This window comes from Opisthorchis viverrini (assembly GCF_000715545.1).
Source record: "Opisthorchis viverrini unplaced genomic scaffold opera_v5_333, whole genome shotgun sequence".
Lineage (NCBI taxonomy): Eukaryota > Metazoa > Platyhelminthes > Trematoda > Opisthorchiida > Opisthorchiidae > Opisthorchis > Opisthorchis viverrini.
Window position 1 is genome coordinate 176455 of NW_008751992.1, and position 12261 is coordinate 188715.

The following is a 12261-nucleotide window of genomic DNA, read 5'->3' on the forward strand; positions in this document are numbered from 1 at the left end:
TTTTCCAGTGACATTTAATTGACTTGTATCACCACATTTCGCTATTTTTCGTGGTTTATCATGCAGCTCCAAATGAAGATCTACCTGGTCCAGAATTCGTGTCCGTTCCACAATCCGCTACCATCAAAGAGGGAAGTTCAACGATTCTCGAATGTGCTTTCACGCCGGACACCGTCACCAGTGGTAATGAGACATTTTTTCATGATTTTTATCAACTCATATATCATGGAAAGCTTCGTAGTCAGATATGACACGTTCTCCTGTGTTTCCCTTTCGTGTAATGCTGAGGATGAACAAGTGTCAAGTCCTGAACTATTCATCAACTTAGCTTAGGGTGATGGATTGCCCAATGCTTATGATTCTTACTAAGGACAAAACAGCTGTTCACTGCATTCCAGCCATTCAAACTTGTTCGACGTAGCATGCAGAGTGAAATGGAAACCTAAAATTACATAGAATACAAATACGCTTCAGTGCATGAAATGACGAAAACGCCTTAGCGGGCTTCCCTCTTTGGCCCATGCGTTTGCTAGAAGGATTTTTAATAAAATTTCAAGTGGCCCGCTAGCCAACCATGTATCATCCCGAACGTTGCTTTTGGAGGGTCATTTAATTTCGGGCTCTTTTGCGAGCTACTGTTCAGTGCATTATGTAGCTACTTGCTAACTTTGTGTGGTAGTTAATATATCGATGCATATAACGACCATGGGCTTCTTTCAGCGGTAGCTAGAATACTCCGACAGAAGGTGACGTAATATGGCCTTCACGTTTGCTAAGGTTGAGGGCTTTATTTTGCTTTCCGTCCTATCGATGCGGTATCCAGCCGATAGGTGACTTTAAACGGTGAAGCGCACCAATACGAACCAACTGGGTCCGTCAATCAACATGTTTTGGTGTGCTTCAAAGCCACTAGTTTGGAAATGCAGGCCTGAAAGTCAAATAAGTCCTTCACAGAATGTGCTAAACAAAGCAACTGAACAGATATGTATTCAAAGAGCTGTTAGCAGTTGCAGTACACCCGCCTGTTCACACTAGGGGTGAACGGCCTGTGTACCTTTTAGTAGGGCATAGTGTATTCGGAGCCAATGACCAGACGTATGTCAGCGGATCATCCGTTGGGCGGGAACTCGTTTAACGATAGCATAGCACATTGTCAATCAAAGTTATCCGAGAATCCTCCGTGAAATAAGGATGATGGATTTACGTCGAGGTGTTTGAGTCAGACCTGGTAAGCCGCTTTTGGGGATGACGTTACGTAAACTACTTCTTATAAGGATGAAAAGTTAGCCATACTGGGAGGTAGAGACAAAGCATATTAGAAGAGAACAACTTCTGTTGCAACACAACTCACCTGTTTTTTGCTACAAAGTAAAACATATCATTAACTATCTTTGAAGGTGATGCCGTTAAAGACCTCCAGTTCACTAGATGCGCCAGATTGGATCGCCAGGATGGTACAGGATGGAAAACAGGTACATCCTTACTTTTTGGCAAGAGTTAAAAACAACGCAGTTGTTTTGGTGGGGAAAAATGCTGCGGGAAAAATACAAGAATACTGAAGTACGAATACCGAGGGACCGAAAATAGAGTAATGGATGGCTTGAAGCGCGAACTCCTTTTTTAATCGTAAAAAGTGAAGCGACGAGTAGTTGAACTGTAAAGCCTTCAGGAATGTAGATTGTTTTGGGAGAAAAATTATTGGGGCACGAAATGTCGCGTATTCTGCATTATTACAGGATCAGAATTTCGGTCAGCATTAATTTTTCCGCCACAGTCGATGCATCATACATGCAAACCAAATAAACTTAACTTATTCAACCAATCAGGAGTAATAATCGGTATTCTTAAGGTATTCCGGATGGACAATCATCTGAGAGTTTTGAGTACTCGTAACATCTTTATTATTATAGAAACGTTCCACATATGAATGCTCCATGTTTTCAAACAAGACCACCATTGGTCAGCTGAATTCGGTTCATCTTTCCCACTTTCAGTGGAATGGCGTCGGAATGACAAACTGATTGATCCAAGCCGAATCGAATTCGATGACTCGGCATCCTCAAGTATATGCAGATTACTAGACGTGAGACATCGCAAGGACAATGGTGTCTATAAAATCAACGCAACTGGTCCAAACGGAATCATTTCCACGTGGACGTTTGCTCTGCAGGTTGTCGCTGCCGATGTGGATGACCACGAAGAAGAGTTCAGTTAACAACCAATTGTTTGTTGGCCAATTTGTATACTTTTCCATCCAAAAGGCAGTTATGCTGTTTTACCCAAATGCTTTCAGACTAATGTTTCGAACCCTTTAACTGAGCAAATTCCGGTTCGTCCTGCCTACCCTGATGACAATAATTACCCGAAATATTCGGATATGGACCTACCATATCAGCAGGATATCGCGCATTCTAAGCACATATCCACAATTAACCGTTTCGCCCAAGTACGTGATGATTGCACTGGTGCACTATCCAAGACTAATTCATCTGAATATCGGAATACGTCCAAGCCCTACGAATTGAGTCCAATCCATACGCATCAATCAAACCCTCTGGGCACTATTCGGTGCCTCCGATTCTCTGGTCGTTTCGCAGTGAAAGGCGCCCTCAAAGCACGAACATCACAGCGGCTCCGTAATTTGTTACTTTGGATTGGCCTATTTTTCCTAATCCTTTTCAGTGGAATTTGTTTTAAAGTATGTGCTGTTTGGCATCTTTCAAATCTCCCCTAACTCACAAACAAGCACCTTGGTGTACCCAGTGTGACGCGGTGATTGCCGGTTACACACACATATTTCCCCAATGCTGTTTCTCCCTCTCCCTCTCTTGCGCTCAACCATGCTACAACACCAAACGCACATATGCTAGATATTTGTGGTATTCTATATTTATCCACGCCCCTACGAGTGCTGCTGTGTCCCAGCAACCCTAGGCACTCAAATATTAGGAAGTGATCCAGTTAGCCAGTGAGCTAGAGCTAACTTGTTATCTCCTTACTTCTATCGCATCTTCCGCTGTTTCCAAATTTCCTCAAGTCGGCTGTTTCCCCCAGACTTGCACAGCTAATAAACAGGGATCCAGTGCATGATCCTATCCTTACTGATGCTCCTCTGGATTCAAACTGTTATCTTCTCCCGAAGTGAACTGTGCACGCAGGCCGACCTACTCAAGCGACCTCTTTATAATATACTTATTCCTGAAGCTTGCCAATGTACCGTTCACCGCTTTTAACCCATGTTTCGAGTCAGACAAATTGTACGCCCATCGCGATTATGCAACTGGCGCCAGATTCTTTTGAGTACAACTTTTCAAAGACATTCAGTGACTCACGTACCAATGTCCAGCCCTCTCCACTAAATAAAATAACATAACCATTACTTATTTTCAATCCATTGCTTTGATCGACCCTCAAGTATGATTTGGATCTATTTCGGACAGAGGAAAAATTTGCTTGTATCGGTTCCCTCTTATTTACATTACTTTTCTTCACATTGGCATTACTAAAAATATGCTCCGCCCACTTTTCCTCCCTTCTCCTCAGTTCCTCAAAGAAACAAACACATCAATACGCTATCAGACACAAAGAAATCAACCAGAATTTACCATATATACTTGGCTCTTATTGTTCTATGACCCTTACAATGTACCTTATTCAATCGCCTGATCCCAGCCAGTTGTTTACTTTCCGCCAGACGTTTGTCTCTCGCACCAAGCGAACAAATTATCAAACATGATAAAATAAATCTTTTTCCTTGGGTGGTTTGTTGGATAATGGTGTACGCTAGGTCAATTATTTATGAAGATTGGACGTTCCTAGTCAGGGTTTGAACAGTCTTCCTCCCGTCTTGCGATGCTCACTCTCGTTGGGTAAAGCATTCGAGATCGTTGTTCAAATATTTGATTGCGCTCAAATATTTATGTTAGGAAGTCTGCTCCCGTTCACTGATGGTCGAACGACCGGAATGTTAGGACCTCTTCAAGCACGTAAGGATCAACTAGGTTGACCTCGAGAGCACAGCAGTTTCAGTGGACAATGGAACACCGATATGCAAACAACTCACAGCTCGTCGCTTTTTTTCTTGAAAATTTTGCTGTGCCCCATTGGCCCACTCATTTTAAGGGCTTTTTTAAGCAAGCAAGTAAACGCCGATCTGTCAGCACTCCGGCGTGGATTGCCGATTGTTCTTCATCTGGCACGCCGTGGTGAACTGACCGCCCACAGACTTTCGCGTCCAAATTTTTAACCATGAATTCTTCGCTTGCGTCGGTCACAATGTTTACGTCCACACTTATAGCAATGGGTTCTGAAAAGGCGCAATGAAGGCGGATGTAAGACTACCGTCTCAATCATTTCCTAGAAACTTCTGTTGCGAAACCTGCAACCAGATCGTTCACAATGGCTCGTTGGGTATCTATAACGATTGTGTTTTTACATTAGAAAATTCGCTCTTTCCAGAACCGTGTGTTCTCGGAGGACTTCAATTCTAACCTGTCAACTCAAGGCTTAATTTCTAACATGCGCATCACTGACTGGCAGAACTTGCGCGGGCTTCCCTCTTTGGCCCATGCGTTTGCTAGAAGGATTTTTAATAAAATTTCAAGTGGCCCGCTAGCCAACCATGTATCATCCCGAACGTTGCTTTTGGAGGGTCATTTAATTTCGGGCTCTTTTGCGAGCTACTGTTCAGTGCATTATGTAGCTACTTGCTAACTTTGTGTGGTAGTTAATATATCGATGCATATAACGACCATGGGCTTCTTTCAGCGGTAGCTAGAATACTCCGACAGAAGGTGACGTAATATGGCCTTCACGTTTGCTAAGGTTGAGGGCTTTATTTTGCTTTCCGTCCTATCGATGCGGTATCCAGCCGATAGGTGACTTTAAACGGTGAAGCGCACCAATACGAACCAACTGGGTCCGTCAATCAACATGTTTTGGTGTGCTTCAAAGCCGCTAGTTTGGAAATGCAGGCCTGAAAGTCAAATAAGTCCTTCACAGAATGTGCTAAACAAAGCAACTGAACAGATATGTATTCAAAGAGCTGTTAGCAGTTGCAGTACACCCGCCTGTTCACACTAGGGGTGAACGGCCTGTGTACCTTTTAGTAGGGCATAGTGTATTCGGAGCCAATGACCAGACGTATGTCAGCGGATCATCCGTTGGGCGGGAACTCGTTTAACGATAGCATAGCACATTGTCAATCAAAGTTATCCGAGAATCCTCTGTGAAATAAAGATGATGGATTTACGTCGAGGTGTTTGAGTCAGACCTGGTAAGCCGCTTTTGGGGATGACGTTACGTAAACTACTTCTTATAAGGATGAAAAGTTAGCTATACTGGGAGGTAGAGACAAAGCATATTAGAAGAGAACAACTTCTGTTGCAACACAACTCACCTGTTTTTTGCTACAAAGTAAAACATATCATTAACTATCTTTGAAGGTGATGCCGTTAAAGACCTCCAGTTCACTAGATGCGCCAGATTGGATCGCCAGGATGGTACAGGATGGAAAACAGGTACATCCTTACTTTTTGGCAAGAGTTAAAAACAACGCAGTTGTTTTGGTGGGGAAAAATGCTGCGGGAAAATACAGGATTACTGAAGTACGAATACCGAGGGACCGAAAATAGAGTAATGGATGGCTTGAAGCGCGAACTCCTTTTTTAATCGTAAAAATGAAGCGACGGAGTAGTTGAACTGTAAAGCCTTCAGGAATGTAGATTGTTTTGGGAGAAAAATTATTGGGGCACGAAATGTCGCGTATTCTGCATTATTACAGGATCAGAATTTCGGTCAGCATTAATTTTTCCGCCACAGTCGATGCATCATACATGCAAACCAAATAAACTTAACTTATTCAACCAATCAGGAGTAATAATCGGTATTCTTAAGGTATTCCGGATGGACAATCATCTGAGAGTTTTGAGTACTCGTAACATCTTTATTATTATAGAAACGTTCCACATATGAATGCTCCATGTTTTCAAACAAGACCACCATTGGTCAGCTGAATTCGGTTCATCTTTCCCACTTTCAGTGGAATGGCGTCGGAATGACAAACTGATTGATCCAAGCCGAATCGAATTCGATGACTCGGCATCCTCAAGTATATGCAGATTACTAGACGTGAGACATCGCAAGGACAATGGTGTCTATAAAATCAACGCAACTGGTCCAAACGGAATCATTTCCACGTGGACGTTTGCTCTGCAGGTTGTCGCTGCCGATGTGGATGACCACGAAGAAGAGTTCAGTTAACAACCAATTGTTTGTTGGCCAATTTGTATACTTTTCCATCCAAAAGGCAGTTATGCTGTTTTACCCAAATGCTTTCAGACTAATGTTTCGAACCCTTTAACTGAGCAAATTCCGGTTCGTCCTGCCTACCCTGATGACAATAATTACCCGAAATATTCGGATATGGACCTACCATATCAGCAGGATATCGCGCATTCTAAGCACATATCCACAATTAACCGTTTCGCCCAAGTACGTGATGATTGCACTGGTGCACTATCCAAGACTAATTCATCTGAATATCGGAATACGTCCAAGCCCTACGAATTGAGTCCAATCCATACGCATCAATCAAACCCTCTGGGCACTATTCGGTGCCTCCGATTCTCTGGTCGTTTCGCAGTGAAAGGCGCCCTCAAAGCACGAACATCACAGCGGCTCCGTAATTTGTTACTTTGGATTGGCCTATTTTTCCTAATCCTTTTCAGTGGAATTTGTTTTAAAGTATGTGCTGTTTGGCATCTTTCAAATCTCCCCTAACTCACAAACAAGCACCTTGGTGTACCCAGTGTGACGCGGTGATTGCCGGTTACACACACATATTTCCCCAATGCTGTTTCTCCCTCTCCCTCTCTTGCGCTCAACCATGCTACAACACCAAACGCACATATGCTAGATATTTGTGGTATTCTATATTTATCCACGCCCCTACGAGTGCTGCTGTGTCCCAGCAACCCTAGGCACTCAAATATTAGGAAGTGATCCAGTTAGCCAGTGAGCTAGAGCTAACTTGTTATCTCCTTACTTCTATCGCATCTTCCGCTGTTTCCAAATTTCCTCAAGTCGGCTGTTTCCCCCAGACTTGCACAGCTAATAAACAGGGATCCAGTGCATGATCCTATCCTTACTGATGCTCCTCTGGATTCAAACTGTTATCTTCTCCCGAAGTGAACTGTGCACGCAGGCCGACCTACTCAAGCGACCTCTTTATAATATACTTATTCCTGAAGCTTGCCAATGTACCGTTCACCGCTTTTAACCCATGTTTCGAGTCAGACAAATTGTACGCCCATCGCGATTATGCAACTGGCGCCAGATTCTTTTGAGTACAACTTTTCAAAGACATTCAGTGACTCACGTACCAATGTCCAGCCCTCTCCACTAAATAAAATAACATAACCATTACTTATTTTCAATCCATTGCTTTGATCGACCCTCAAGTATGATTTGGATCTATTTCGGACAGAGGAAAAATTTGCTTGTATCGGTTCCCTCTTATTTACATTACTTTTCTTCACATTGGCATTACTAAAAATATGCTCCGCCCACTTTTCCTCCCTTCTCCTCAGTTCCTCAAAGAAACAAACACATCAATACGCTATCAGACACAAAGAAATCAACCAGAATTTACCATATATACTTGGCTCTTATTGTTCTATGACCCTTACAATGTACCTTATTCAATCGCCTGATCCCAGCCAGTTGTTTACTTTCCGCCAGACGTTTGTCTCTCGCACCAAGCGAACAAATTATCAAACATGATAAAATAAATCTTTTTCCTTGGGTGGTTTGTTGGATAATGGTGTACGCTAGGTCAATTATTTATGAAGATTGGACGTTCCTAGTCAGGGTTTGAACAGTCTTCCTCCCGTCTTGCGATGCTCACTCTCGTTGGGTAAAGCATTCGAGATCGTTGTTCAAATATTTGATTGCGCTCAAATATTTATGTTAGGAAGTCTGCTCCCGTTCACTGATGGTCGAACGACCGGAATGTTAGGACCTCTTCAAGCACGTAAGGATCAACTAGGTTGACCTCGAGAGCACAGCAGTTTCAGTGGACAATGGAACACCGATATGCAAACAACTCACAGCTCGTCGCTTTTTTTCTTGAAAATTTTGCTGTGCCCCATTGGCCCACTCATTTTAAGGGCTTTTTTAAGCGCGGGCTTCCCTCTTTGGCCCATGCGTTTGCTAGAAGGATTTTTAATAAAATTTCAAGTGGCCCGCTAGCCAACCATGTATCATCCCGAACGTTGCTTTTGGAGGGTCATTTAATTTCGGGCTCTTTTGCGAGCTACTGTTCAGTGCATTATGTAGCTACTTGCTAACTTTGTGTGGTAGTTAATATATCGATGCATATAACGACCATGGGCTTCTTTCAGCGGTAGCTAGAATACTCCGACAGAAGGTGACGTAATATGGCCTTCACGTTTGCTAAGGTTGAGGGCTTTATTTTGCTTTCCGTCCTATCGATGCGGTATCCAGCCGATAGGTGACTTTAAACGGTGAAGCGCACCAATACGAACCAACTGGGTCCGTCAATCAACATGTTTTGGTGTGCTTCAAAGCCGCTAGTTTGGAAATGCAGGCCTGAAAGTCAAATAAGTCCTTCACAGAATGTGCTAAACAAAGCAACTGAACAGATATGTATTCAAAGAGCTGTTAGCAGTTGCAGTACACCCGCCTGTTCACACTAGGGGTGAACGGCCTGTGTACCTTTTAGTAGGGCATAGTGTATTCGGAGCCAATGACCAGACGTATGTCAGCGGATCATCCGTTGGGCGGGAACTCGTTTAACGATAGCATAGCACATTGTCAATCAAAGTTATCCGAGAATCCTCTGTGAAATAAAGATGATGGATTTACGTCGAGGTGTTTGAGTCAGACCTGGTAAGCCGCTTTTGGGGATGACGTTACGTAAACTACTTCTTATAAGGATGAAAAGTTAGCCATACTGGGAGGTAGAGACAAAGCATATTAGAAGAGAACAACTTCTGTTGCAACACAACTCACCTGTTTTTTGCTACAAAGTAAAACATATCATTAACTATCTTTGAAGGTGATGCCGTTAAAGACCTCCAGTTCACTAGATGCGCCAGATTGGATCGCCAGGATGGTACAGGATGGAAAACAGGTACATCCTTACTTTTTGGCAAGAGTTAAAAACAACGCAGTTGTTTTGGTGGGGAAAAATGCTGCGGGAAAAATACAAGAATACTGAAGTACGAATACCGAGGGACCGAAAATAGAGTAATGGATGGCTTGAAGCGCGAACTCCTTTTTTAATCGTAAAAAGTGAAGCGACGAGTAGTTGAACTGTAAAGCCTTCAGGAATGTAGATTGTTTTGGGAGAAAAATTATTGGGGCACGAAATGTCGCGTATTCTGCATTATTACAGGATCAGAATTTCGGTCAGCATTAATTTTTCCGCCACAGTCGATGCATCATACATGCAAACCAAATAAACTTAACTTATTCAACCAATCAGGAGTAATAATCGGTATTCTTAAGGTATTCCGGATGGACAATCATCTGAGAGTTTTGAGTACTCGTAACATCTTTATTATTATAGAAACGTTCCACATATGAATGCTCCATGTTTTCAAACAAGACCACCATTGGTCAGCTGAATTCGGTTCATCTTTCCCACTTTCAGTGGAATGGCGTCGGAATGACAAACTGATTGATCCAAGCCGAATCGAATTCGATGACTCGGCATCCTCAAGTATATGCAGATTACTAGACGTGAGACATCGCAAGGACAATGGTGTCTATAAAATCAACGCAACTGGTCCAAACGGAATCATTTCCACGTGGACGTTTGCTCTGCAGGTTGTCGCTGCCGATGTGGATGACCACGAAGAAGAGTTCAGTTAACAACCAATTGTTTGTTGGCCAATTTGTATACTTTTCCATCCAAAAGGCAGTTATGCTGTTTTACCCAAATGCTTTCAGACTAATGTTTCGAACCCTTTAACTGAGCAAATTCCGGTTCGTCCTGCCTACCCTGATGACAATAATTACCCGAAATATTCGGATATGGACCTACCATATCAGCAGGATATCGCGCATTCTAAGCACATATCCACAATTAACCGTTTCGCCCAAGTACGTGATGATTGCACTGGTGCACTATCCAAGACTAATTCATCTGAATATCGGAATACGTCCAAGCCCTACGAATTGAGTCCATACCATACGCATCAATCAAACCCTCTGGGCACTATTCGGTGCCTCCGATTCTCTAGTCGTTTCGCAGTGAAAGGCGCCCTCAAGAACATCACATCACAGCGGCTCCGTAATTTGTTACTTTGGATTGGCCTATTTTTCCTAATCCTTTTCAGTGGAATTTGTTTTAAAGTATGTGCTGTTTGGCATCTTTCAAATCTCCCCTAACTCACAAACAAGCACCTTGGTGTACCCAGTGTGACGCGGTGATTGCCGGTTACACACACATATTTCCCCAATGCTGTTTCTCCCTCTCCCTCTCTTGCGCTCAACCATGCTACAACACCAAACGCACATATGCTAGATATTTGTGGTATTCTATATTTATCCACGCCCCTACGAGTGCTGCTGTGTCCCAGCAACCCTAGGCACTCAAATATTAGGAAGTGATCCAGTTAGCCAGTGAGCTAGAGCTAACTTGTTATCTCCTTACTTCTATCGCATCTTCCGCTGTTTCCAAATTTCCTCAAGTCGGCTGTTTCCCCCAGACTTGCACAGCTAATAAACAGGGATCCAGTGCATGATCCTATCCTTACTGATGCTCCTCTGGATTCAAACTGTTATCTTCTCCCGAAGTGAACTGTGCACGCAGGCCGACCTACTCAAGCGACCTCTTTATAATATACTTATTCCTGAAGCTTGCCAATGTACCGTTCACCGCTTTTAACCCATGTTTCGAGTCAGACAAATTGTACGCCCATCGCGATTATGCAACTGGCGCCAGATTCTTTTGAGTACAACTTTTCAAAGACATTCAGTGACTCACGTACCAATGTCCAGCCCTCTCCACTAAATAAAATAACATAACCATTACTTATTTTCAATCCATTGCTTTGATCGACCCTCAAGTATGATTTGGATCTATTTCGGACAGAGGAAAAATTTGCTTGTATCGGTTCCCTCTTATTTACATTACTTTTCTTCACATTGGCATTACTAAAAATATGCTCCGCCCACTTTTCCTCCCTTCTCCTCAGTTCCTCAAAGAAACAAACACATCAATACGCTATCAGACACAAAGAAATCAACCAGAATTTACCATATATACTTGGCTCTTATTGTTCTATGACCCTTACAATGTACCTTATTCAATCGCCTGATCCCAGCCAGTTGTTTACTTTCCGCCAGACGTTTGTCTCTCGCACCAAGCGAACAAATTATCAAACATGATAAAATAAATCTTTTTCCTTGGGTGGTTTGTTGGATAATGGTGTACGCTAGGTCAATTATTTATGAAGATTGGACGTTCCTAGTCAGGGTTTGAACAGTCTTCCTCCCGTCTTGCGATGCTCACTCTCGTTGGGTAAAGCATTCGAAATCGTTGTTCAAATATTTGATTGCGCTCAAATATTTATGTTAGGAAGTCTGCTCCCGTCCACTGACGGTCGAACGACCGGAATGTTAGGACCTCTTCAAGCACGTAAGGATCAACTAGGTTGACCTCGAGAGCACAGCAGTTTCAGTGGACAATGGAACACCGATATGCAAACAACTCACAGCTCGTCGCTTTTTTTCTTGAAAATTTTGCTGTGCCCCATTGGCCCACTCATTTTAAGGGCTTTTTTAAGCAAGCAAGTAAACGCCGATCTGTCAGCACTCCGGCGTGGATTGCCGATTGTTCTTCATCTGGCACGCCGTGGTGAACTGACCGCCCACAGACTTTCGCGTCCAAATTTTTAACCATGAATTCTTCGCTTGCGTCGGTCACAATGTTTACGTCCACACTTATAGCAATGGGTTCTGAAAAGGCGCAATAAAGGCGGATGTAAGACTACCATCTCAATCATTTTCTAGAAAGTTCTGTTGCGAAGCCTGCAACCAGATCGTTCACAATGGCTCGTTGGGTATCTATAACGATTGTGTTTTTACATTAGAAAATTCGCTCTTTCCAGAACCGTGTGTTCTCGGAGGACTTCAATTCTAACCTGTCAACTCAAGGCTTAATTTCTAACATGCGCATCACTGACTGGCAGAACTTGCAAAGTTATCACTAAAGCGTTCTTTAGACCCTAT

At 43.0% G+C, this 12261-nt stretch overlaps 1 protein-coding gene across 1 annotated transcript in view; it reads left to right on the forward strand.

Moving 5' to 3' along the window:
* The window catches only part of T265_15051 (hypothetical protein), a gene marked incomplete at both ends in the record, with an annotated part of 181555 nt that extends 170113 nt beyond the window's left edge, over positions 1-11442 (forward strand). Inside the window, 2 exons of the mRNA XM_009176385.1 lie at positions 67-183; positions 9677-11442. Coding sequence (XP_009174649.1) covers positions 67-183; positions 9677-9897 — 338 coding nt within the window. The remainder of the gene's footprint in view (positions 1-66; positions 184-9676) is intronic.
* Between the last annotated feature and the right edge of the window lie 819 nt (positions 11443-12261).